Raw genomic sequence first — 25,929 nt, forward strand, 5'->3', positions numbered from 1 at the left:
TGGCCCCACCTAACCTGTGGACCTGCAGAATATAGAGCTTTTCCGTTCTCACATATAGGAAATATTATTTGCCACTTTTCTGTAGCAGATACTTCCTGTTTGTATTTTAATATATACCAAGTATATCTATACCTATCCCTATATCTATACCTATATCTATCTGTATCTATATCAATACCTATACCTATACCTATACCTATACCTATACCTATACCTATACCTATATCCACACTGGGCTGCTACCTAATATGTATCTGAACAGCAACAAATTCTATGAATCTGCCATTGGGCATATGATATACTGAAAATCCTTGTTAATGCAGAATATAAATGATAGAACAAAGAGACAGGTGTGTGGGCTCTGACCTTGAAAAGAAGGTCTTTTTATTGCAGGGCCTGCTTACCTTACATTTTTTTCTCCCAGAGTCTCACTTGTGAATTCCAATATGTCAGCAGCTGTCCCCACAAACATAAGGAGAAGTTCAGAGAGTTGGTCCCGAGTGATCGTGCCTCCAATAGGTAGAAGCCATCTTCCAATTATTAGCATCAACAAGAATGTCTGATGGAGTCCCAAAGTCCAACTTTTCTCACATGTTGTAGATAATTTATTTACAAAAACTCTGGCCTGTTTAACAGAGATGTCATCCAGACAAAAGGATTATGAGTTACTACCTTAGAGAGAGATACTTTCTTCACCATGGCTTTTAATCAAGAGTTATCTTTTGTGCAAGGTCATTTTCAGATGATTCTTTACTTACTAAAGAAAGGAAAACTCCTTTCAACTGAATGCTCTAAAAACAATTAGAAGGCTAATGTGGTCCTTCAAATGGGTAGCCTTATAACTGAAAGTAATTTAAACCTTATACTTGCTAGTGGGATTATTCAGTATGATATTTAATGAGCCAATTTTACAATGTTTTAAAGATCATTTTTCATTCTATCATATTTTATAACAAATTATAACGCATAGCAAAATTTTTTAAATCCCATGTTAAAATTCCTATAGTTTTCTTTCAGAAATGTTTAATTTTGATTTTACTAATCTGGGAATATTTTAGCATGGTACAAATCTTCTCTTTTGTTTTTTATTGCTTTAAAACACTACCATATCAAATGAGAAAATATATAATAGTGTTTATTCATTACCAAAATATAAAGAGGCTACCTATAAAGTTATTTTTATTCTGAATATTTAACATATTATTCAAAAATCCATAAGCTAGCAACCAAGTTTTCTTCTGTCCTTATTCTTGGATTCAGAGAAAAATTTACATCCCATTTATGTAATCTGGATGATATCCCTTGTCCACCTTCTAATTAAATTTTAAACTATCTTATTAACCCTCTAGATTATGATCTTTTAAGGACTACCAGGTCATGGTACTCAAGTGGATTGGACAGTGATTCCAACTGATTTAAGCAAGTGACTTACCTACATTTCTGCAAAATTAATTTATCCCTTTCGAACACTTGCTTATGTCAACTGCAAAGGTAGAGGGAAGAAAAAAGAAAAAGCAGCATGCTAACCTGATTGAAGCCACGCATGAAGATCAATAATCTTTCATTTGCATACTTCTTTATATTCTATGAAACTTCACATATGTCTTACTTAATTCTTATAGGAAGCATACTAGCAGGGGATAGATTAATATTTTCAATTATCAAACGAAAAACTGAGATACAGAGAGATTAAGTGATTTGTTCAAAGTGATATTGGTAAACTGTGATTGGAGCTTAAATTTGAACCCAAAGCTAATTTTATTAACCTCATAGAATCAATAGCCTGTCTTACTGTTGAAAACATGGTTCAGTGGTAGGGGCCTTGGTCTTGAGTCTCTCCCATATATCATTTTCTAATAGGCCATGGTTAGTTGGCAGATATCAGGCATGTGAAGAACAAAGAAGTGATCCTGTTTGGGCTGTAAATCTTCCCTATTTTATTAATATAAGCACATAAAAAATATATAGGGCAGATCACAATCTTATAATGATTTTATTTCTTCACAAATAAATGTATCTCTCTGTACATATATTGTCTGACCAAAATATTAAAGATTCCTTAATGCTGCAAGTTAAACATATGCCATATGTGTGTGTGTGTGTGTGTGTGTGGCATAAATCTATTATGCTTGTTAACTATATTTAATAAATATAAAAATACAGTTACTTTATGAATTCCTGAGTCAAACAAATAATTGGCAAATTTCCTTAGAGAAGAATGAGCTGAAAGGTGTAGAACAGACTATCCTCACCAAGTGAAAAGATTTGCTAGTATATTGTGGGAAAAGCTCTCACCATCTCAATGAGATCACCCCTTCCGTGGCTTTGTTCACTTGATATCAGAGTTTGATTGAAGTCTTGTTTGCTGCTGGTATTCTGTGACATTCCTTCAGATTGGCTAATGCAATTCTAAGAATTTTGTAAAAAAGCAATATGTCAAAAAATCCCACAATAGGTATGATTTAAAATGGCTTCAATGTATCTAAGAGATTATGAGCAGATATGGGGAATTCAAACAGTATGTATAAACATTTCCAAAAATCAGTTAATAGGCTTGAGATAGATAGAAAACCACTTTTCAATTAATAGGAGAAGAGAGTCTACTTTATATGTCTAAATTTTCCACAAGTCTGTGAGGATGTAGGTGCTCTGAGTTCATTGTATGGAGCTGTAGAATTTATGGATTGATAACTGGGGTCCCTTTCTTGATCTTTGGAACAATTGTAAAACAAACCAACAACCAATGACAACATTAAAATGTGTATGACCTGGGTCAAAACATTCATTCTAAGAATTTGTTTCTTGTCCAGAAGCCTCTTTATCTAAAATACCATTTTGCTTAAGTAGGTAATCCAGTTACTTTCAATCTTGTTAGTACTGTAACAACCAAAAAAAAATTAACACGTTCACCCACCAAAATATACATTTTAGTGTCAGTTTAGAAGTCAATTTAGGTTTATAGAAAATTTGATAATAGACCTAAAATTAACGATGTTTTTCCCTTCTTATTCCTTCATTTGGCATGTAAATTTCTTCAAGTAAACTGTATGTGATTTCAACCAGCCAGATGCTGGGAATCTGATAAAGAGGAAGAAAAAGTATATGAGAGGAAAGGGGTGGCACTTGAAAATGTAACTGTAGCCGATGATTATTTCATATATATATGTATGTGTATATATATATATATATATATATATATATATATATATGATTTCCTTAAACATTTGCAGAGCTAACATACTTTTGAAACACACACACACACACACCACCACCACCACCCATCCATGATCACATATTCAGATGTACAGAAAAACTATTTTTTTAAATGTTAAAGCTGTAAAAAGTTATTTTTCTTAATGATTCTAGATGCTACATCACAGATATGTCTGTGAGATATTTTTAAAAGTAGAAAAGAAAGTCTGTCAAGAAGCTAGTTTTTTCTGCCTTCCATCAAAACAACTAGTGCTAGGGGTGAAATGGCAAGAATAATGAAAACGACTACGTGCCATATCTCTAAGAGCAAAATACAGCTGTTTGCACACTTTTTTGTACAGCTAAGACTCCAAGAAAAGATAATAAAGATAAAATTAAATCTGTGAACCAAGTAACAAATCTTCATTGCAGAGTAGTTTTGTAACTTGATAGAAAAAATAGAAAACAAACTTTAACCACTTTGTTTGCAGGCATGAAAGCAGACTGTATATTAAAAGTGGTGACCTTGATGTGTTGTTTTGCATCCTTATCACTGAAAATCCATGGGCATCTTGTTATTTTTAAAAAGTTGTCTGCACTACAGTGTAAAATAACTTGGTAGCAAATAGCTTTTAGTCCATGTTATGATTTATAAGCTGAGTCTCACTCCATTCTTGTAATTCTATTTGTTATATATTGATGAAACTTTCCTTTAAGCAGCAGCTGCATTAGGACTGCAAAGAGCAACTGGTTTGACTCCTAAAACCTAATCGGACTTGTATAGTTTTTACTAGAATATAGTTTATATCCAGCATTGTGTGTTTGAATTCATGTAGAGGATCTGGGTGCCAACCAACCACTTTTTCGTGGACTATGTCTTAAAAGCTAATAAGCTTCAGTATACTTCTTCGGGTCAGACTGACACCATCCGAGACCAGAAAGTTTCCATTTCTTTCACTATGCCACTTCATAAATAAACCTAAGAGTGAAGGTCAGAATTGTTATCATAACCATTTTGTTTCCATTCATGTAGAACTAGCAAGATTCAGGAATGAACGTACAGAATTAATCGTCTAGGACAAATGTCTTCATGAAATAGGTCAGGATGTTTTCCGAATGCCAAGTCATAGGTTACAACATTTAGGATTTAGAGTAAATGTAAAAAGTGAATGGAAGTTTTATTACTCTTTCTCGTCATGAAAAATTCAGATGGTTTTGACGCTAATGCCTCTAAAGCATAGAAAATATAACTGAGAAAGGTAGTGTGTTTAACAGAGTAGAGGTCAAGGCCTAGGATCGAAACTCCAGAAAGTTGTCGATTAGCTGTGTGGCCTTGAGAAAATTACTTCATCTTTTTGAGTCTCAGATCCTCTTCTATAAAACAGAATCGTACAGACCATACCCAACTTGTGGAGTTGCTAGGTTCATAAATGAGAAAACATATCTGAAAATACTTTGAAATCAAGAAGAAAAGTGATTATTATCACAACCAAAATTTCCTAAATGGACAGAGAGAATTGCTGTATCTCCCTTTATTCTACCATTTATTATTTATTTATATGCAATTCCAATACCTTTTTGTCTCTTGTTCTATCACTTTTTTCTATTTCTATCTCTGCCCACCCTGCCCAATTCAATCTCTGGGCATTCATTTTAATTCTTAGTGTCAAAATGAGTCAAATCCATTACTATTAGAGGGTCCAATTTCTTTTGTAGCAAGAAAATTAGAGAGGTACTGCCAGGGGCTCAAAAATCTTTTTTTTTTTAGTGAAAAGAGAGCTTTGGGTTGCAGGCTATTTGTTGTAATAAGATTTGACCTGTATATCAATTAACTGCGCCACACATTTTTATTATAAAAGCATTTGGGGAAATGAATTGTTATTGTATATGATAGCCGTGTCATAGAATTGCTTTTGAAGGAAAAAATGATTGAAATCACCAGAGTTTATTTCCATACCCCTGAGAGTAGTAAGTAGTAAGGAAATTGAAACAGTCCCCTGACGCCCTATAGTTTTTAAAAACCATGATAACTAGAACCAACCAATGTACTGTTATAAAAATAGTTTTGCTACAGACATAGAGATAGCCGATGACTTTAATTTGTTTTTAAATGAAATTTAAGGCAGACATATGTTTTCTTCATGCCTTTATGATTGGTACATGCTTGGGGAATTCTTCTAAAATAGTCCACATAGCTAAATTCCCCTCCATATGCCTAAAACTTGGAACAAGCATTTTCCAGATAAGGTTTGAATATCTGAAACACATATAGGAGGCTTATCTTTGCTATAAAATGACCAACTGTAGCAAAGATGTCTATATAGAGGCACAATTCTCACAGATCTTCCCTCAAGTAATTTATCAGCGAAGGTAATAAAATAATATTATTTCATAACTATTGTTCATCTGTAACACATAATCCTGTACCCTGAACCCTGAAGATATTAAGTCCAGGCTGGAGTCTGATGGACTTTGCTAACTGGCTTCCCCCATATTGTAGAGATTCATTAATAACAAGAAATGTCTGAAGCCTGCTACCTAGAATTGCCCAAGTAAGAAGCAACTCACTTGAAATTCAGCACATTTCTCTCTATATAGATTAATGTCTCTTATTGGAAGCCATTGTTTATTTTCTGGGTCAGTGTGGTTCTAATACATAAAGCCCACCTTTCCCAATGGTGAGTCCCATGACTCTTTTACCCTGATTTTGGGTCTATAGAGTAGAATTCCTATTTCACTGAAACCTCTCGAGGGAACCTCAAAAGTGAATCTCCTGTAATATGCACAGCCTACATTTTAAGACAGCCTATTTCAAATAGACTCTCCAAGTTTGATTGTATTTATATAGCAGAGTACAGATAATGAGGTTTGTTTTGTCATTGTTATTCCTAAAAATGTCATTTTGTAGGATGCTAGGTTATTGCACCCTGCCCATTCTTAGCCTAATATAGAAACTAATTGAAGCTACAAGGGTGAAAAACTAATTTTTACACCCCCATGTAAACTCTCGCATATTGGGTGGAGCGGGGAGCGGGGTGCTCCTAGGAACAGCTCTCTAACACAAATTGTTAATTATATAATCTTAAGTCTTAAATGAATGTAATATTTTTATTGGTTTTGACAGATCATGGGTTCACTTTCTTTTACTGATGACCCCTTATTTATTCAGTTCCTGATAACTCCAGTTCCTTAGAAAAGTGTGTTTCTGACACAAATTGGATTATAATATAAAAGTAGTTTAATCGCTGAATAATCCACTTCCTATTTTGCAAAAGGATGTACCTGGGTCTCATGGTGCGTTTCAAGAAGCCATAATGATGGAACAATGCTAATCAGATATAAAAATATGGCTGGTGAAAACCTGTGAAAGAGGAAAAAAAAGATAGTTAAGCTTTTACAAAAAAAAATAAATAAAGAAAGAAAGAAAGAAAAATAAATGCACATATCCTGACCACAGTGAGTCAAACCTTTTTATCTCCAATGTTTATTTAAATGAGGGGAAAAAAACATTATGTGATTTCTGCCATATGGATTATAGAGAAACAAAGTAACTGTAAAAGGCACTAGCAGCTGTCATTCTCACTGAATTTCTAATCCAATTAATAGATGTTAATTTTAATATGGTTTAATGGGACACTGCCAGTTAGTTTCAGGCACAAAACTGGATATTTTGTATTTAATATGGTTTACAGAAAGCAAATAGAGCAATAGTAACTCTTGTTGGATTTTTCAACATCACAATTTCAGGAAGATTGGCTACATTTTTCAACATTAACCTGGAATTCTGAGAGCTTAAATAACATTCTGCTACACAAAAATCAGATGATAATGAATAGGAATGAGAAAAATCAACTGGTTTTGTCTGTATCTGCTAAACCTACTAAAAATAAAAAGTCACAGAAACAACAACAGAGGAAGGGTGTGGTAGTTTTTAAAAGACTATATTCATTATTTTCTTGTCCAAAATACAGAGGACAACCCAGAGTGAGCTTTGTAGTCAGACACACTCCGGTTCAAAAGCCAGTTTACCACTGATCTCTCAGTTTGCATCCTAATCCACAAAATGGGGATAATCACTGTGTTAGTTTGCTTGGGCTGCCATAACACAATATTATAGATGGGTGGCTTGAACAACAGAAATTTATTTCCTCACAGTTTTGGACGTTGGGAGTCTAAGATCAGGCAGTATGGTTGGGTTTGGTGAGAGCTCTCGTCCTAGTTTTTAGATAGCCACCAAATTGCATTTTATTTTAGATTGGATTATTACTTTAATAGACCATCTCAAAGTCAAAATTCTAATAAATAAATATAATTTCATTAAATTACATTTGACATACTTGTGATGATTTTAAATGACCTGAAAAAATAGAAATGTTAATTGCTCAACAAAGAGAATTATTTGAGATGAAATACTACTGAAACCTTACTATTATACTATAGGAGAGAAAAGTGAACAAAATGAATCTAAGAGAACATTTAGAATGGACTTTTTTAAAGGCTTTCAACCCTTTCTCTAATATCTCCTTTCAACTTCTATGGAGAGGAAGGGAGAAAGGGCAACAGAGAGAGAGAAAGAGAGAGAGTGGTCTTTTTAAAAAATCAATATTTAATATAGATCCTCCCCCGCCTTTGATTTCTTGCAAAAACTAATTTTGAAACAAAAGGTTATGGGTCATGATATTATTAAAATCTGACTTGGAAGATGGCTGGCTGCAGAGATATCAAAAGCCCCCATGTTGAACATGCTTTTAAAAAGAAAAGAAACAATTTTTTGACCTTACATATCAAGGGAAACATCAGGAGAGAACATTTCCTTTGTGAGATTGGAAAAGGAAATGAATTCTGGTTGGGAGGACAGTTGGAATATGTAAATGTTTGTGTGGGTAGTAAAATGTTGGCTGGACTGCAATTTTGTTGACTCTATGAGGATTAATTATGGGATTAACTCCCCTAACAATACTGTTACAATAATAATCTAGGGAAACCATAGACTGAAAATATAATAGCTCTTGAAAGAGGTTAAAAATAAAACAAACAATAGCCGGTAACATCTTCTATGTACAAGACTTATTTCTATAATTGGAAAGAAAATACTATCCTGTTCAATTTATTTCCTCTAACTAGGAATCTAGTTATGTTAAAAAACAAACAAACGAACAAACAAACAAAAAGTCAAGATCCGTGATTTTCTGTGTTGCCTACTACAGAAAATCTAAATTCCATAATCTGATATTTTCTAAGTCTCCATTATCTAGTTTATCTCCACTCCCTCTTCCTCTTCTCTTACACATCCTATGAAGCTGAGCTGCTTGAAACCTGCTGTGCAGTTCCAACCTGCTGTGTATTTAAAACACAATAAAACATTTTGGAAGGTTTCCCTCACTTCAATCCTTCTTCATTAGTGAAAAGGAGGTAAGGAATCAATGACATTGAGGGCCTAAGAATCGATCATACTAAACTCAAGAGAGCCTGAGTCCGTAGTCTTTGTTACCATATTCCCCACCCTCTTAAGCTTGTCCCTTAGAGCATTTGCTGGAATTTCAGAAGGCTTCCAGATAGAGCTACCAGATACACAGTACCACACAGTGACCAAAAGCGAATCAGAATCGGAAATCAGGAGCTTGTTTTGCTGTTCCTCCCTAACTCCCCAGTGGCAGGCTGCAGCAGTTGTACATCTGAAAAAATTTTAAAAACTTATGGAGAAAATAAAAGTCTCCGTAATCTAAAGAAGTATTAAAAACATTTTATTTTGGCTATGAATAATACATTTCAGCCAAATATGTTTTGTTGGACCATGGGTCCCCGTTGAGAACGAAGGGCTCTATATGCTCCTTCAGTTTGGTTACTCTGAGAAGAGAGGTGTTGAAATGGCTTTAGAGCAAATGTCCCTCCAAATTATAACTGCCTGCTCTGGAAAACCCTCCTCTTACTGCTCTACCCACCAACATCATACCTGCATTTCAAAGGCATACCAGGAATTAATCTTAACGTGTATTTCTCTTGTGACTCAACACGTTCTCCACTGTTTTATAGTCACGTGTATATGAGACTTAGCTTTCCTCATAGTATGAGTTCCTTGAAGGCAGATCCTGAATTTTATATCTTTATGTCCCTTCCCCCTTCCCTTTCCTTCATCCACTTCTCAGTGTTATCCGGTATCTTGGTAACTCTTTATTTAATGCTTATTAAGCAAATGCTTAAATGCTCAAATGACTGAATTCATGAATAAAGGGAGGGCTGAGCAGATGAAGTGAAAGGAGGCTGCTGGCATCTACAAGGACATTTATTGCCATTTCAGGAGGTCCAGCAGCAAATACACTTCTTGAGTTCTGTCCCTTGAGGAATCATTACACTGCAGTAGAAATTTCACAAACTTAAGAGACCCAGATTTGAATCTTGTCTCTTCCATTCATTCATCTTTGGAAATTCACCACCTTCCCTGAGACTCAATATCCTTGTCTTTAAAATGAGGATAATAACATCTACCTCACAGGGTGATTATGAGGGTTAGTTGAGAGGGTGCATGTTATGAGCTTGCTATTGTATGTGCTCAATGCATGTGAATCCCTGCCTTATCTAGGCTCAGCTCTGCAAATACATGTATACCTATGGCTGAAAGAGGACCCAGAGGATATCCATTTAAAAATCTGTGTCTTCAAATAACTTATAATCAATCCTATTTTTAAACTATGATTCTGAAAACTAAAGTTATTTAAGACTTCTTGAATCAAGGGAAGTTGTTTGTACTGCTGAGGACACCATAACTTCACATTCACCGGTAAAGCAATGACTGTCCTACATTTGTGGGTTATATGAGCCTTTTGCCCATCACGAGCTATAAAACGCTACACAATCAGGGCTCTGCCTACCTCTTGGGTTCAGTTGCTTGCCATTCTTTCTCACTGTGCTCCTATAACAGTTCTGACAAAAAGCTAAGTGCCTTCCTAACTCAGGCCTTCCCTCATGTATTCCTCTCCCTTGAAATACCTCTCGCTCTCACTTTTTACCTGATTATTTCCTTCTCATAGTTCATGTCAGCTATATGAGACTGCACAGAAACATTGATCTTGTCCCTCTTGTCTAAATTAGATCTCCTTGTTATGTTTGTCCTATAGCACTTTTCATTTTTGCCCCATATATTTTCAAAGTTCATAATTGTATATGCACGTATGTATATGTGTATGAGTGCGTGCATGCGTGTGTTGCCATCACTCAGTTGTCTCCCAGCAATTCTAAGCACTACAAGCACAAGAACTGTGCCTGTCTGCTCATCATCATACCCTCATCTCCTTCCACAGCGCCTGGCACATAATGGGCTCCCCAATATTACACATATGTAGTGACTGGATAAAGCCATGGTTGATTTACGGTTCCTACCTGCTTTTCTGCCACTCTGTTGCTGGTTTGACTAGAAATTTCTTCTTGAAATATCATCATAAATCAAATTTATCAGAAGTTTTCCGGAAGGAAACTATTCTATTCTTATATGAACTGAATGTTTTTTTTTTTTTTTGCTGCTATGAAAGATTTAATGTTTCGAGATGACATTTTAGCCATTACTTATTATTTTGAAAATTTGCCATATTCTCAATTGCACATTGTCAGTGTCAGTGCAATTCATTTTTGGAACTGAGGAGACTATGAGTTCTAAAACTTAAAAACTAGGCCTAATCCTCCCTTTTTCTGTGTAATTAATCAAATGGCGTGCTCTTTCTCAGGAGCTACCAAATCATTTCAGTCCAGGCTTCACATCTTAACGGTACCAGAAGTAAGATGCCAAGCATTTTGTATGAAGACTAATACCACAGATGGGTCTAGCCAACTCAGAAATGATGTAAATCAGGTGTCTGGATACTAGTTTATAAAAGTAAGACATACTATTCATAGACTAACAAATACGGATACATACATGTTTAAATAAGATATGTACAAGTGGAAATTTTTCACAAAATTGGTACTACCCTACAATAAGTCATCTGCTCTTAGAAAGTCAGATTTATTACAATACCAATTACCACTGTCTTATCGGAATACAGAAGGTGCCCAGCATGTCAAATTACTCTGCTCTTCCTCAGCTATTTTTTCTAAATTAAAACCTTAGTAAAGATATTCTTTCTGTCCAAAGACATTTTTGTTTGTGCATTTTTTATTTCACAGCCCTTAGCCAGCATACCAGTTCTCTCTAAAGTACTCAGCAGGAGCATCATCTTAAAGGATTTTTTCCTTTATTTGTTTATCTACTTATTTACTAATCAAATATGTTTATAGGTCTTACACACACTAAATGTTGCTCTGAGCTCTTAAAGAGCTACACTTATGTTTCTTTTCAGTTCATTTCATCCAAAATAAAATATTATTTATCACACAAAGTTGTAATTTCAACAGATTATAATGTTTTTCACAACATGATTATGTCATGACATTTAGCAATTTAGCCCTGCAATGGATTATGTTTACTTCAACTCACCATTAGTCTAGAATTAGGATTCCATTTTCATCTTTCTAAAAATGACAGTTATTGTGGTTCTCTTATTGAAAAAGTAACATTTGTTCATTTTAGAAACATATAACAATATAAATAAGCAAATACAAGAAAAATTAACCATAATATCATCTGGTTTAGCTTTGCTCTCTGCAAACAATGAAGATTCTTGTCTTCTGATCATATGCATAAATCTGAAAATATATAAGATTTAAGTGAAGTAAAAATAATGTTCCAAAATTATTTTGACGTGAATTGGAATTTTATTTGTATTTAATTTCTCAGTATTTCCTACTCTACAAAGGAGAATAGAGCTGTAAGAATACTAGACCTAAGTTGCAGAATCTCACATTAAACTGCCTTGAGTGTCCTCAGTAAAATTTCTGGAGCACTTTATAATAATAGGCCTACTTTCATGGAAATCAAGAAAGTAGGTCAAGATACCCTCTCGTGAGCCCCTAAACCCTGTCTAACAATTTCAGGATTGTCTGTCCTCCTTACATGTACAGTAGACTTACTTTCAGTAAGTGGGCCTTAACATCCACGATTTCCAGCGGGGCTGCTCAGCAAGGGCTTTCTATTCACAGGAGGGAAAGTGGTCAATACAACAGCCCCGACCTATTATCTCCCTCTCTGCAGCCCCTCAAAATGCACCCAATGCTCTAGTAGAACACATCCCCCCTGAAAGCCTGAAAAATCACAAATCTGACTTCAGCCACCACCCATGTGTCTTCTTAACCCTCACAACTACCTTGCTCCCGGAGCCCTTTGTCTGTATCTGCCCACTAAGGAAGGACAGAGACCACAACCAAATGGCCCTAAGCTCATGAGAACTCCCCCCAAAATGGAAAATTAAATATGGAGTGTGTATGTTTTAATAGGTGCCAACGTTCGATGATAGCTTTGTTTTGTCCGTGATCTTATGGAGAGCAGATTAATAACAAGAAGAGAAGAAACGGGGGAATTTCCAGTGGTTTGGGAATACTCATTGCAATGGAATTAAAATCTTTATACTTCCAAAGCCCTTGAAGAATGCCCACGTTTAGGTTTTGTAAAGAGGAGACTACTTCTGAGGGTAAATAGCAGGGCTCTTAATTATAATTGTCATTGTGGTTGCCCATTTTAAAAATAAAGCCATCATCCCCAATTATGATATATTACACTTAAAATTGTCCAAGAGGATATTTAACAAAGCACAATCTTTATTAAAATTGAAGTTGCCCACGTTCAAACCTCAGCAGTAGGCTTCAGTATGACTAAACTAGTTATAGGAACAAAATATGCATCAATTTTAAAATCTATGTACTATTTTCCTCATAAAATTTCTGAGGCAAAGAAAATCATGACATCTTCCTAAATGAATTGGTTCCATTATTGAAACCCTAAGTACTGCCAACACGATATTCCATCAACCGGAAAAGCCCTTTTGTCTTCTCTCCACTCTTGTAAAACCACCAGCTACTTCAACGGCCAGTAAATAAATCACTTACAAGAAATTTTCCTTGTCTAACAAGCCTACCGTACTGATTGTATCTTTATTCTGCAGCTTTTCTGCACTCCTGAACTTAGTTTGTGGAAAAATTATTTGGTTGTCAGAGAGTTGTTTTGTCCTCTTCTCATGTATCTGTGTATATTTTTATATTCCTTCAAGAACACCATCATAGCACCTGGTACAATAAATGATTGTTAAATGCATAAGTGAACTTAAGCGCTGATGACTACAGGAATTGTAATGGTCTCTGAGAGGATAAAATTCATTATGGGTATTATTTATGTAAGGCTTTAACTTATTTCATTCTATAAAAGACAATGGTATTTATTTCTCTTCTATGGAAGAGTTTGGTTTCTCACTTTATGACCAAAAATAATTTAGACTTTTTCTACTCTTCTGTTTTCCTTTAATCCTGTTTTGGTTTAAAAGGATTTCTACTCATGCAAGAGTGTCTTTGAAGCATGTCCCTGTGTAGTCTGAACTTTTCTACCTTTTGTTCTAAGCAAAATTATCCCAGTGTGCATTCACAGATCACCTGGGATTTACCTACCTAATTTTGAAAAAGAAAAAAAATATATTTCAACCCTTTCTCCACTGTCAGGAACCCTTGACTCTAAAAATATATATAGCTGTGTTGTCCACAGGCAAGCCCAGTTTGGTTTTTGAATGCAGAGAATAACAAATATGCTGATGGATCCTGGGATGGGGAATCTTTCTCTAAGCCTCAGGCTTCCTTATTTGCCAGTAGGAGCAAGAACCTTTCTACCAGGGCTCTTGTGGGGAGTGAATAAGTTAACGCACGCAATGCCGATGCCTGACGCAATAAATGGGAGCGCTCACCAGATGCTGGGAATTATTTTTGTGATTGATTATGATTTGTTGTGACCTTAGCTAAGTAATCTAGCCGAACTGTGCGGCAGTGTTCTCATCAAATGGTGATAAAAATGTAAACTAACCCATAGGCTCATTGTGAGGATTACCTGAGAAAATGTATGTAAAGCAGGCTGGGAGCTTTGTCAGTACTGGGTAATTGATACCTGTTACCACCTCCGTTATCACCATTGCCCACACCTTCATCGTTGCCCTGATTACTATTACGAACAGGCTGTCAGAAAATGGCACAGCCAGTTTATGAAGAGGCTATTCTAGGTGGATTAAAACAGGTGTGTGGGACAGGAGGCTCAATCGGGGAAATAAGAAAGCAAAGGAATACTGCAGGACGCCACTGGGGCTGGCAGCAGCCTGGACGGTAAGGAGGACTTCTTTTATTCCTAAGGATTACTAACTTTCATTCTAACAAGCGTACACCACTAAGTCAGCTGTGCACCAGCTACCTACTTTGAGGTCAGACAAACTGAAGATAAAATAGAACCCCCCTTCCTAAACAACTATGAGTAGGAGGCTTCTGTTCAGAGAAAAGAAACATTAGTCATTTTATATTAACAATCTGTATGGCCTTAATAGTAGTATTTCAATGTGACTTTCAAAGAAAGTTTATTTTTGGATAACTATAGAACAAAACTATTTTATTAAAAACAAAACAAAACAAAACTGGTTTTCTTTAAAAAAAAAAGAAAAAAGATTTATATACCCCAGGATTAACTCTCCTGATACCAGTACTTCAGAGGAACCTTGAGAGTTGTGAGGGACATGCACAGGAGAGAATTATCCTTGATGTAAAAGTGAATTTTCCATTGTTGGAAAAGAAGTTAAACGATTCAACTTTGCCGTGATGCTGTTTGCATAATCACGTCACTGCCATGAGAAAGAGAAATGCATGAAATTTAGAAGTAGGAATAGATTTATACTGGCTCATGGGAGCTCTCCACTCTAACTTCCACTTTGTTTCTTTACCAGTCAAGTATAAGATGTGACTAAATATTATAACCTCAGTTTTCCTTTCTAAATGCCTCAGTTGAACATAGTGATGGAGAAAGCATCAACATCATTCAAAGGTTCAGTTTCCTGGGACTCCCATTCTAAACGCAGATATAATTATTTCTCTAATCCCAAATCCATTGTGAAATAAATGAAAACATGGCTTTTTCTTCAGTGTGAGGCATAGTACTAATTCAAGCTAACCTAAGACCTTCCAAAAACCATGACTGAGATCGCAAAAACAGTCATTTGCTGGTAACAGTCAATGTGTATTTCCCAGAAGGATGCAAATTTAAGTCACCCTTTGCATTTAGCTCAAGTCTCAGGAGATAAAATGCAAACACACAAACACATGTGAAGATGATGAATACTTTAAAGTTCTGGATACACACTGCAGGCAGTGCTGATAAATCCAATGCACAGTGGAAAGTGTTACTGGACTCACTAAAAAGCTAAGAAGAGATTTCAGGAAATATGGGCCGCAAATGTGAACAAAAAGAAAAATAGTCTGTCTGTTGGGAGAATCTCCAGTGCCCAAGTTGGCCATATGGAAATCACAGGGTCTTCTTCCAAATCCCTCCATTTCATCCTCTCTGAGGTCCAAAAAGATCAGCAGGAGAAGCGCGCTTTTACTTCTCAGCTTTCTCACTGGCATTTGAATAAACAATTTTAGTGGAGGATGCTACAAGTTAGCAAAGACTCCAGAATTACATTTAAAAAGTTCTACACTACTCAAAACTTGTTCAAGATCAGACTTCTTATGGTTTCCATCAAGTCTAGGTTTTCCATTTCGGCTATTGAACCTTTTAAATACAACTGAATAATCAAAACAGATTTCATTGAGTTTTTTTACAAAATCGGTTTAAATTTGAAATCAATTTAGGATAGAATCTGTTCTGATTCCTAATTTATCTTTTTTGTTTTCATAGAAGACTCCTGGACATTTTCTAATACATGATGTTCCAAATGAAATACAATAAAGATGTAACATTTAGGAGGAATTTTTCACATGGAGGCAAGGGACATGGGGAGAAAAAGAGATCAGGAAGAGTAGAAAAGAAAGTGTGTATCTGTCTTCTGGAAGTATGTCAGAAAAAGGCACACTTAGCTCTTCCTCTCTCAATGTTTCATCTCCTTAGCTCTCCCCCTGTCTAGCTCCTTCTGTTCTCTAACAGACTCAACTCAAATGTCTTCTCCCCAGCGAGGTCTCTCTGACCACCCTTATAGAGGGATGGAGAGCCAAGGGGAAGGTTCTGTTCTCTTCCCCCTGGTTCTCCATCCCTCTGTAAGTCGTACCATTTAGGCATTCATAGTTCTGACAACTCAGTTGTTTACTTGCTTATCGTTCCTTATTGACTTGTTTATTATTTCTTTATTTTCTGAGTCCCCTAACTGAAATGTGAGTTCTTTCAGGGCAGGATTTTACCTGTTTAATTCACCTCTGTATTCTTAGCACTCAAACACTAACACATGCTAGATGTTCCAGATATTTTTGTTGAGTGAAGAATGATAAGACTCTGTCTTTCCTCCAGAGAAACCAGCTCAAGTTTCCCAACATGCACATCCCTCAGGATGTCCGTTACCTACGCAGCCTGTGCACTCCTCTCTCTTACCCAGTTTTCCTGCTTCAGCTCACATGCCGTGAAGTCCCTTCTCCTCCCCACCCTTTTCTCCCCCTACCCACAGTACTTCTGATCACATCCTTTCTCCTCTAAGTTGTTGGAGTCTCAGTACCCCTCCTCTCACAATTACCAACTAAGAGAGCCTAAATAAAATCTTAAGTAGAAAAACAAAAACAAACAAACAAACAAACAAAAACCAGCTCTGGGCCTCAGTTTTCTCATCTAAAAATGGGTGAGACAAAATAATTGCAGCTTCTGTCAGGATCAAATGGGATAATCTATACAAAACACTTGAAAGAGCCTGAACATAAGTAAATGCTAAACATTCATAATTATTCTTCTTCCCATACATTTGAGTACTTAATCAAAATGATACCTTTTATTTTACAGTCTCAAGTGTGTTTGTTTTCTGTTTGCTCTGCCTGTTCTTAAAGTGTGTAGCATAGAATCATGCTTACTAATTAGGCAATTCAACATATATTAGGTTGGTGCAAAAGTAATTGTGGTTTACAAGGTTTACTTTTGCACCAACCTAATAGTTGTCTGATTGAACTTAATAAAGAAAGGGAGAAAGAGAGATAATGAAGCAAGGTGACCAAATAGGTGACATATTTTATTAACTTAATTATATTTGCCTTGTATTCTTGAAATTCCAATGAAGAAAGCTCAGTGTTTAAAATTATGTGTTTTTGCCAATAAATGTAACTTAGATTTCTACCTATTCTCAGATACTGTCTACTTTCAAATGTGTTACAATCTTGGTCATTTTTTCTATCCCCTGAGGAATATTTTAATCAGTATTTGCAAGAAAACAAGGAAATATTGTCTTCTGCTTGGCTTTACATAGATGGTTATTCACAGATCCACTGGATGATTGCCCAGAAAATAGAAAATAAAATCAAGAAAAAATAAAGCAACGTGATACTAATTTCTACCTTACAGTAATGTAAGTGAATTTGCAGGTGAAATTAATAAACACTGGGTGAAATGGAACAAATTCCACTAGGACACATTTATTGCACTTAGTAAGGGGTGTGTTGTTGGCTTGCTCTCTCTATCCTATAGAATTCCAACTAGTTAAATGTCTCCAACTGGCAAGTTATCAGTGTTGATGTAATGTTGCCTGTCCCCAGACAGCTGAGTTCAGCAGCTCTAGTCCCATATTCCTTTCCAAAGGATAACTAAAGAAACATTCTTTGGACAAGTGTAATATGTTTGCTATGTTGCAAGAAATTTGGTTCACAGTTTCTCTATAGTTCTGTTTATTGTTCCATGATTTCTGTAGCTTTGATTTATTTGGGACCAGGTGCCAATTATAGTAAAAAGAACAATGTTTAAACTAGCCCAGAGTAGCCTCACGGATGTCCATGGATCTGATGTTCCAAAAAAGAAATTTTCACCTCATATGTGTACAGAATTTAGGCAACCATTCAGGTATTATTTGACTGATTGATATTCAATATGGGTGGGGTTTTCCTTCTTCTTCTTGACTTGTAAATAGATAATGTATTCAACTGATACACAGAGTGACTCTTTGACAGGTCCTTTTTTAAAAAAATGAGATCTTATATACATAACTCTGTAGACTTGTTTTCCTGACAACATATCATAGACATCCCTGTAGGTCAATAGCTAAAATCTAGCTCATTATTTTTAATACCAGCAAAATATTCTATAGTATGAGTATATTACAATTTTCAACCAGTCTATTGATTTACATAGACTGTAAATCAAGTTGCTTTCATGTTTATTTTCCTCTAACAAGATGGAAATTAACATTGTGTACATATGTCTTTACATATGGGTATTTTTGGTTCTGTAGGGTAGATTCCAAAATGAATGACCAATAGATGAAAAGGTGCATATCTATATTAATATAGATCTCCATATAGATCTATATATTATCATTCTCATGTATAGAAGTAAGATACTGCCATAATACTTACTTTATGTGTTTTTTATTTTTTTTTATTCCATCAGCCTTGATTTACTCATGGAAATTTTTTTTTAACACTCAGAAACAACAATAAAATTATGCCTTGCCTTACCCAGAAAATATCAACCCAGAAATGAAATATGTCCCAAATCAAACCGTTTTTAATTATTACCATATTGTATCAGGGATAATTTTCTATATTTTTAGCATTCTGTCTTCTGATTATTTTTTCTCAAATTTATGACAGAATGAGAGTTTTGTCCACCACAAAAATTACCATATTTTCAGATTCAATTGTAACATCAGTAGAACAAAGCATTTCTAATCACAGTTCTATTTAGATCATTTTTCCCTGAAATTTTATGTCAAAATCTATCAATTTTTTCTTTGCTTATTTTCAGATATTAGTCTAGATATTGAGCCAGCAAGATTTTTGTGAATTACTGCTATAATATACAATACACATCATGGGCCTGTTCTGAAATAAAGGTGAGAATTTTTTGTTTATGCTTTTTGGCCCTGAACCAATGGTTTATTGTCCAGTTCTTCAAGTAAAGTTGTTTGACTTCTACAGACAGAAAATATGTCAGTAGACATAGGATATTTTTTAATAATAAAAAAAAAGAGAAACCCTAGGATCTAAAAAAGGCCATTCCTTTTTTATTCATTGATCATCAACATGTGTTATTTCATTTTATTCATAACCTTTGAGATAAGTATTTACAGATGAGGAAACTGAGGCTCAGAGAGGTTAAGTAACTTACTCTATACCTCACATCAAGTAAGTAGGAAAGTTCAGATTTTACTCCATTATCTGTCTGATTTTGAGGCCACACTCCATATGTGAATATGTTCCCAGTTCCCTATTTCACGCGATGTATTGACCATCACCCATTTTTGCCCCAACTTTTTTTTCTTCTCTTGATTGTAAGTTACACATTAGTCTGAATCAGCCATCAGTGATGACACAGACATGAAGGTAAAGTTCCATTGGCTTAACTATTTCTATACAACTGGAATGGAATTTTGACTTAATGTGAGGTAAGGACTCTGGTCTACTCTTGGAGAAGGAACAGGGATATTTCAGGGCCTGCTGACATAGTCACTCTGTTGAGGTTGACATTTCTCTCAGAAACCCTGATAGTTGGTAGCTGGACTACCTTCTGTGGAACATTTTCCAGCCTCCGACTTCATCCTCCTGTCACTGAAGGTATTTTTTTACCCTAGAATATTGAAGCTACTCAGTAAAAACTAAATCAATTTCACATGACCTGTTCTGGGCACACGTTTCTCCCCTTTTGTTTCTTTAACCCTAAGGCTCATTTTGGAAGCTAATGCCATTTTTCTTTGAGATTTTCAAAAGACACACTGGAAAGTACCTCAACTGTCTCCTGCTTAATAAACTGTTTATGGGGGGAGGAGGCTGAGAGTGGGCAGTAACATTCCAATCCTCACTGTATTAATTTAAGATTCTACTTGAATAATTTTTTCATTGGTAATTCTAGAAATTTTTCAACAGTGGAAAACTTAAGCAAGATTCACATCATTTTAAGAGACAACACACTTACCCCCTTGCACTCTCATGAATTACACAGCCTTTTGTAGTTGGATGTGTAAAACTGTAGAGAGAGTTTCGTTTTTTTTGTTTTGTTTTTTTTCTTAATATGGTGGCTAAATATAATTCCATTCTGTGTGTAATTCGTGAATTGGCTAATACTATTTTTTTCTTTCTCATAGCATTAGGTAGTTTTTAAAGTATCCACATATATGAAAACACAGCCTCACTTTTTTTTAAATTTTAATACAGGAAAAGGCCTAACCTGGAGAAGCTTGGGATGCCAGTCTACTGGGACTGGAGGAATGGAGGTGGAGTCTCTTTGTAAATGACAAGAGAATCTTTTTCTCATTTCTTCTTTCGCCATTCGAGTCTTTGGGGGAGGAAATAAAGCATCATGCAAAGCCTGTAGTTCTTGCACGTTGAGGTTAAGTCTGAACCACTACCTGCTGGTCCCTCCACCAGCGTCGCACCGCAACCTGTCTTTCACGAGTCGGTCTGACCATTAACCAAACTCGCATGCGACCAACCCCAGACACCTGAAACTGATGCCATAGCAGGGTGCCAGGGGCTGAAAGGAAGCTGAGGAGCTGAAACCACAGACATGTTGCAAGGGGCTTCTCGCCCTTCATCTCAGCCCGATGCACACAAGCTCTTGCTAAAGTCGCTGATGCCCAACAAGGGTCATCCTCATACCTGCATATACGCAGAGGAACCATGTACATCCACACGCCTCAACAGAAAGTAGCGCACATGCTATCTCCCTTGCCCCACGACTCCCCCATTTGGAGCACTTTCTGCAGATCGGGCCAGTGCGTCCCTGGTTTTTCTCATTCTCCCAGTCGGCAAACCTGGGGGCCGGTGACGCACGGCTGTGACTTGCGCCTTCCCAGTGTTGCCCTGGGACCCTGGGGTACTCCGGCATGCCCAAGGGACGCGCAAGCATCTCGCGCTCCTTCGAAGCTCCGGGCGAGGACAAAGGGGGTCCGAATCCTTGTCTAGAGTCAGCAGGCTGCGGGGAGAAGGGTTCTTGGGCTGCCTGTGAGTGCCATAAAGAACAGTACCCGAGGACTCCTCGCGCCCTCCCTTTCCCAGGGTGCCCTCACCATTTGTAGCCTCTGCCGCGCTTGAACTTGAGCGTGAGCGCAGTCTCCAAAAAGAGCAAGAGGTTGAGCAGCACGAGCAGCCAGTACCTCGGCTCCTTCGTCACCACGGTCACTCTCCAGACCCCAACCAACGAGTGCAGCACGAATAGCAGCCGGGTGATCAGGGCATTCAACAGGACCAGTCCCTCCATGCCGGTCCGCGCACTCTGCCCTCCGCTCCTCACCCGCAACCGGCAGATCCCGCCAGGAGCACCCGAGCCCGCCTGTGGGCGGGAACGTGACAGCTCTGAGACCTGCTACTGCTGTGGTCCTTCCTCACCCTCCCACGCGTTTAGAACAGGAGAGAGCGGCTCGCCCCTCCCCCAAACTTCCTGAGAACTCTTCAAAGAGGGGAGAGAAAATCTAAGCCCAGCTTTGCTAGACTGCAGGGCTTTCCCGGAGGTCGGGGCTCACCGCCCCGGCCCCTGGGCGTTCTTCTCCAGTGCTGCCCACTCCCCTCCTTCCCCGCGAGGCAGTCTCCATCCCTGCCCTCTATCCTCACTCCATGCCCAGGCTTCCACGGGGTTCCCAAGAACTTCCTCACCCCAAGGGATTGGAAAGAGGAGGGAGGTAAACTGAGGGTCCAGATGCTGCCAGAAAGGGAAGGAGGACCTATCTGTGGCATCTCCTTGCTTTCCCACTGAAGTACTTTAATTCACTCACACTTCTTGCAGGAACAGGCTCTCATGGTGACTAACCGGGGACGGAGGAGGGCCACAGAATCTGCGGTCCAAGCAGTTTTAGAAATGCAGTGTATGCACAATTTTGAAGCATTGAAACTTCCTAAAACTAAAGGAAATCAGTCACGTTGGGCTTTCTGAGCGCTCCCTGCATCTCCGTTAGCGAAAGGGTAGCCCTGGTGACTTCTACACTTTGGGCACAGTAATTAAAGCAAAGAGATAGTCTTTATTATCCTCCCCACCCTCACTCCCCCACCCCCTCCACTTTTTTTTTTTTTTTTTTTTGGTCTGAAAGCATACAGGGTTGCAAGACAAGAAAGCAGACTAGAAATTGACGGGGGAGATAAAAGATGGAGGAGTTAGATTAGGAGGAAAAATTCATGGAGCGGGGAAATTGCACCTTGAGGTCAATGACCAATAAATTAAACTCTGGTCTTTCCAGGATCCAAGGCAAAGAGGAAACTGGAGTCAGGATGTCCCAAAATACCTCCATGATTTTTGTCTCCTTGTTTGATCTCCTACCACCTGTACCACTATTTACTTAACGTTTTCCTTTTAACAAACTCAATTTTTCACTGAAAGGAAACTTTATATCACTTATAAATGGAAAATCAGTATAGTAGGCTACAGATGGAAGGTAGTTACAAAAATAAATAAAATGAAGGTACTGAAATTTCACTAGATATTAATTATTGCTTTTCAAGGCTCTGTGCCTCAGTATCCCTCCTCTTGGGGAGATAAAGAGAACTACGCATGTTGCTACCTCGCAGGAATGCGCTCTTTATCACATTAGTAAATTGAAAGAAAAATGCAAAAGGGATTTCTTTCTTGGTTAGGTTTATTCAACTTAAAATCATACCACACCTTTCTGAGAATTATGTTGAAAACTCTGAATCATATGATTAATGACTTCTTAGGTAATAAAATAAAATTAAATTAAAAAATCCAGCTGCTTAGAAGAAGCTCAGTTATTTCTGGTACTGTGAGTAGGGAGAAAGTTTTCTGTTTCCTGTGCAATATCTTACAGAAACCCAGCAGTGATTTCTTAATAATGCTTTTTTAGATAGAGGAATGTTTGTTCATTTTTGTGTTGTGGACAGTATTCATGTTTTGTCTGTGTTCAGATGTGATTGCAGAGCGGTCCTCTTTTTCTCTCGATCCATCACACTCACAGAGTAGCCTTCCTAGATCTTAATGTTTTATGAAATTTTGGTGTTCAACGGAAGAATACCGAGGCTTGGTTGGTGGTACCAGACCAGTTGCCTGATATGGGGGCTGCTTTTCTCCTTCTTGGCACCCTACGAGGGCTCTGTAGGAGAAGGGTTAAACCAAAAAAGGAGGGAGGTCTGTCTGACATCTTCCACACATCTTTGCTGTTCACTGTTTCGAAGGTTTAGATTCAGTATAGATTCTGTTGCTTCTGGATCTGAAAAACAAAACTGTCATTAAAGAGAGCTTTAAAGTTATGTCTTTAATTTTCTCTTCAGCCCATTTTAGAAAACTGAAGGCTTTGAGAAATATCTTGGGACCTCCAATCCAATAGCCCACTAGTGCTTACAAGGGAAATGGAATCCTTTGGGAGTGAAGCACAGCAGGTATAATAGGACAGGGCCTTGGGCAACTGGAGCTGGAAGAGAGCTGTGGACTCGAGTGGCTCTGGGGACCTCATGGTTGCAGTTTGTGGACCTTTCACAGCTATTGTCTGACGCTCTCAGCTTCCAGCCAAAATCTTTCCATAATGTGAGTTCAGTTTCCTGAGAAAATGTATTCAATTGAATCTCTCCACTCTAGGTTCCAGGTCATGGCGGACCACTGAGTAGGCTTTTGACTGACTTTAGACCAGTTATTGGCTATTCCTATGCAAAGACCAATGTAGTGCTGTTTTCTTCGCCCTCCCACATGGGGTTCTGGGCAGGATGGTTTGAGCAGGGTGGGGAAGATGGCATGACAAGCACCTTGACTGATACATCCTGTACCATTCAGTCCTCAGGTGACATGCACACATCCTATACCTACAACGCCAGAGATGTCCCTGCCCTAAACATTGTGCATGCCATTATGGGCCCACCTACATAGGGCTTCCAACAGTGATGCAATCCAAAGTCACATCTGCATCCAGAGGCCACCAAAGCTGCAGGTTGGCCTCAAAAACTATAGCCCCTAGTAAAGTTCATTTCTCCCTTAGCTCCATTTTAATCCTATTCAGACATCATTTGTATACACACACATACACATATATATATTTGAAAGTTGGGGAGTCCAATACTCTTATAATACCTTCTTTCTTCCTGACTCTACCTCTATTACCCAAATGTTGTTAATGATGTTGTGTATAGCAGCACCGTTCTCTTCCCTAGCTGTAATTCAATCTATTGTGTCATGTCAGTTGACCCTAAATGTTGAAAATCAACAAACAATATTTAAGATATATAATTATTATTCAATGTATTTTTCAGATGTATGTTTCTCCTAAATTTTGAAGCATTCCTTATTTTCCAAAATCCAGTATTACTGATAAAAAACCTGATGTTCATCCCTTTGTCTTTTCTTTGTGGATAAGTATCTTATTATTAGTTTTTTCAATTACAGTTGACATACAATATTATGTTAGTTTCAGGTGTACAACATAATGATTAGACATTTATATGATTAATGAAGTGAGTCCCCCCAATAAGTCCAGTACCCACCTGGCACTATACATAGTTATTACAATATTATCGACTGTATTCCCCATACTATAGATAAGTATTTTTTTAAATTTTTTAAGATTCTTTGTAATGGTTATCATTTCAATGTGTCTAGATATTGGGCTTTTTTAAACACTCTCTACCAGATTTAGTAGTCATATGTCTTTATTTAGGTGAGTCAAATATTCTGTTATTTCTTTGATTATTTCTTCTCTATTGTTTCTGTTTGTTCCTTATGTTTTCTATCTGTGTCTTTTTTACCTCTGTTCTGGTAAAGTTTCTTAATTTTATATTCTAGATGTCTAACTTAACCACCAAATAATTTCATTTCATCATGTAACTCTATCAGTGATCCTTTTAGTCAACTTATTTTGCAATAAGCCTATCTTATTAATTGAAACTTTTCTTTTCATAGCAATTTGTTCTTGTTTGATGGATGCAATATCTTTTAAATGTCTTTAAGAATATTATAACATTTCAATTATTTTGTCTTTCTTTAATTATTTTTGTTTTCACTTATTGATTGCTCAGTTTATTCAATTCCTTCCTTCACTTTCAGGATTTCATAATCTGTTGATCCTCATATGACCTAATGATCCTTTGTTGTCCATTCATATTTGTAAATAAAGAACTGGGCTGGCTATTTGGTATACGTGTCTTGAGCTGCTATCTGTCTATTGAATGAGAGAGCTGACTATGGTTCTGATACTCGGACAGGATACACTTGTCAAGTCAGCTTCTGTGTGGGGTGCAGTGAGGAGAAGTAGGCAGTGCTGTCAACGTGAGAAGTGTTCCTTTGGGAGCTGACATTTGTGCATCTCATTTAGGCCTTGGTAGAGCTGCCTTGATTTGTCTCCTTGACCCCATCCCAAAGATCCAAAACCACACCCAAGGGTGCTCTAATTCTTGTATATCTTTAGGAGGAGTCTCAACCAGCCATCTTTTTTTTTTTTTTTTCCTTGTAGAGGACAACTCTTAGATTTTTGCTTGAAATTATTGATGACTCTAAGTAAGGAAGCAGGGAGGATCTCCAACCATTTCTATTGTTCTAAATGTGATAATTGAACAAATGCCTTGAGCAGGACTGCTCTTTGCACTTGCTGATCTAACTTCAGCTTCTTGTGGGCTCTCACAGAAAGAACTGTTCACTGCTCTCTTAAGCTGTTTTCTTCTGCTTGGTTTCTCCACTGGCCCGATCTTGCCTGTATTCTATCTTCCTGGAATTCTTTAATCTCCCTGGTCCAACCCCTCATGCTCTCT

At 37.2% G+C, this 25,929-nt stretch overlaps 2 protein-coding genes across 7 annotated transcripts in view; one reads left to right on the forward strand and one right to left on the reverse strand.

The window, feature by feature from the left end:
• The window catches only part of TMEM26 (transmembrane protein 26), a 37,266-nt gene extending 15,159 nt beyond the window's left edge, over positions 1 to 22,107 (reverse strand). For 2 of the 4 annotated variants that reach the window (XM_019731901.2, XM_074339481.1), the window contains exons 1-5: positions 21,847 to 21,935; positions 21,264 to 21,526; positions 6,475 to 6,553; positions 2,296 to 2,409; positions 405 to 625 (exon numbers count right to left, since the gene is read on the reverse strand). In XM_019731901.2, coding sequence (XP_019587460.2) covers positions 405 to 625; positions 2,296 to 2,409; positions 6,475 to 6,553; positions 21,264 to 21,526; positions 21,847 to 21,927 — 758 coding nt within the window. In that variant the 5' untranslated portion in view covers positions 21,928 to 21,935. Of the gene's footprint in view, positions 1 to 404; positions 626 to 2,295; positions 2,410 to 6,474; positions 6,554 to 21,263; positions 21,527 to 21,846; positions 21,936 to 21,965 lie in introns of those variants that run through there. The other 2 variants (XM_019731900.2, XM_074339482.1) reach the window with 2 other exon arrangements.
• The window catches only part of CABCOCO1 (ciliary associated calcium binding coiled-coil 1), a 442,260-nt gene that overhangs the window by 113,903 nt on the left and 302,428 nt on the right, over positions 1 to 25,929 (forward strand). The gene's annotated exons all lie outside the window — the stretch shown is intronic.

This window comes from Rhinolophus sinicus, linkage group LG07 (assembly GCF_036562045.2).
Source record: "Rhinolophus sinicus isolate RSC01 linkage group LG07, ASM3656204v1, whole genome shotgun sequence".
NCBI classification, from domain to species: domain Eukaryota; kingdom Metazoa; phylum Chordata; class Mammalia; order Chiroptera; family Rhinolophidae; genus Rhinolophus; species Rhinolophus sinicus.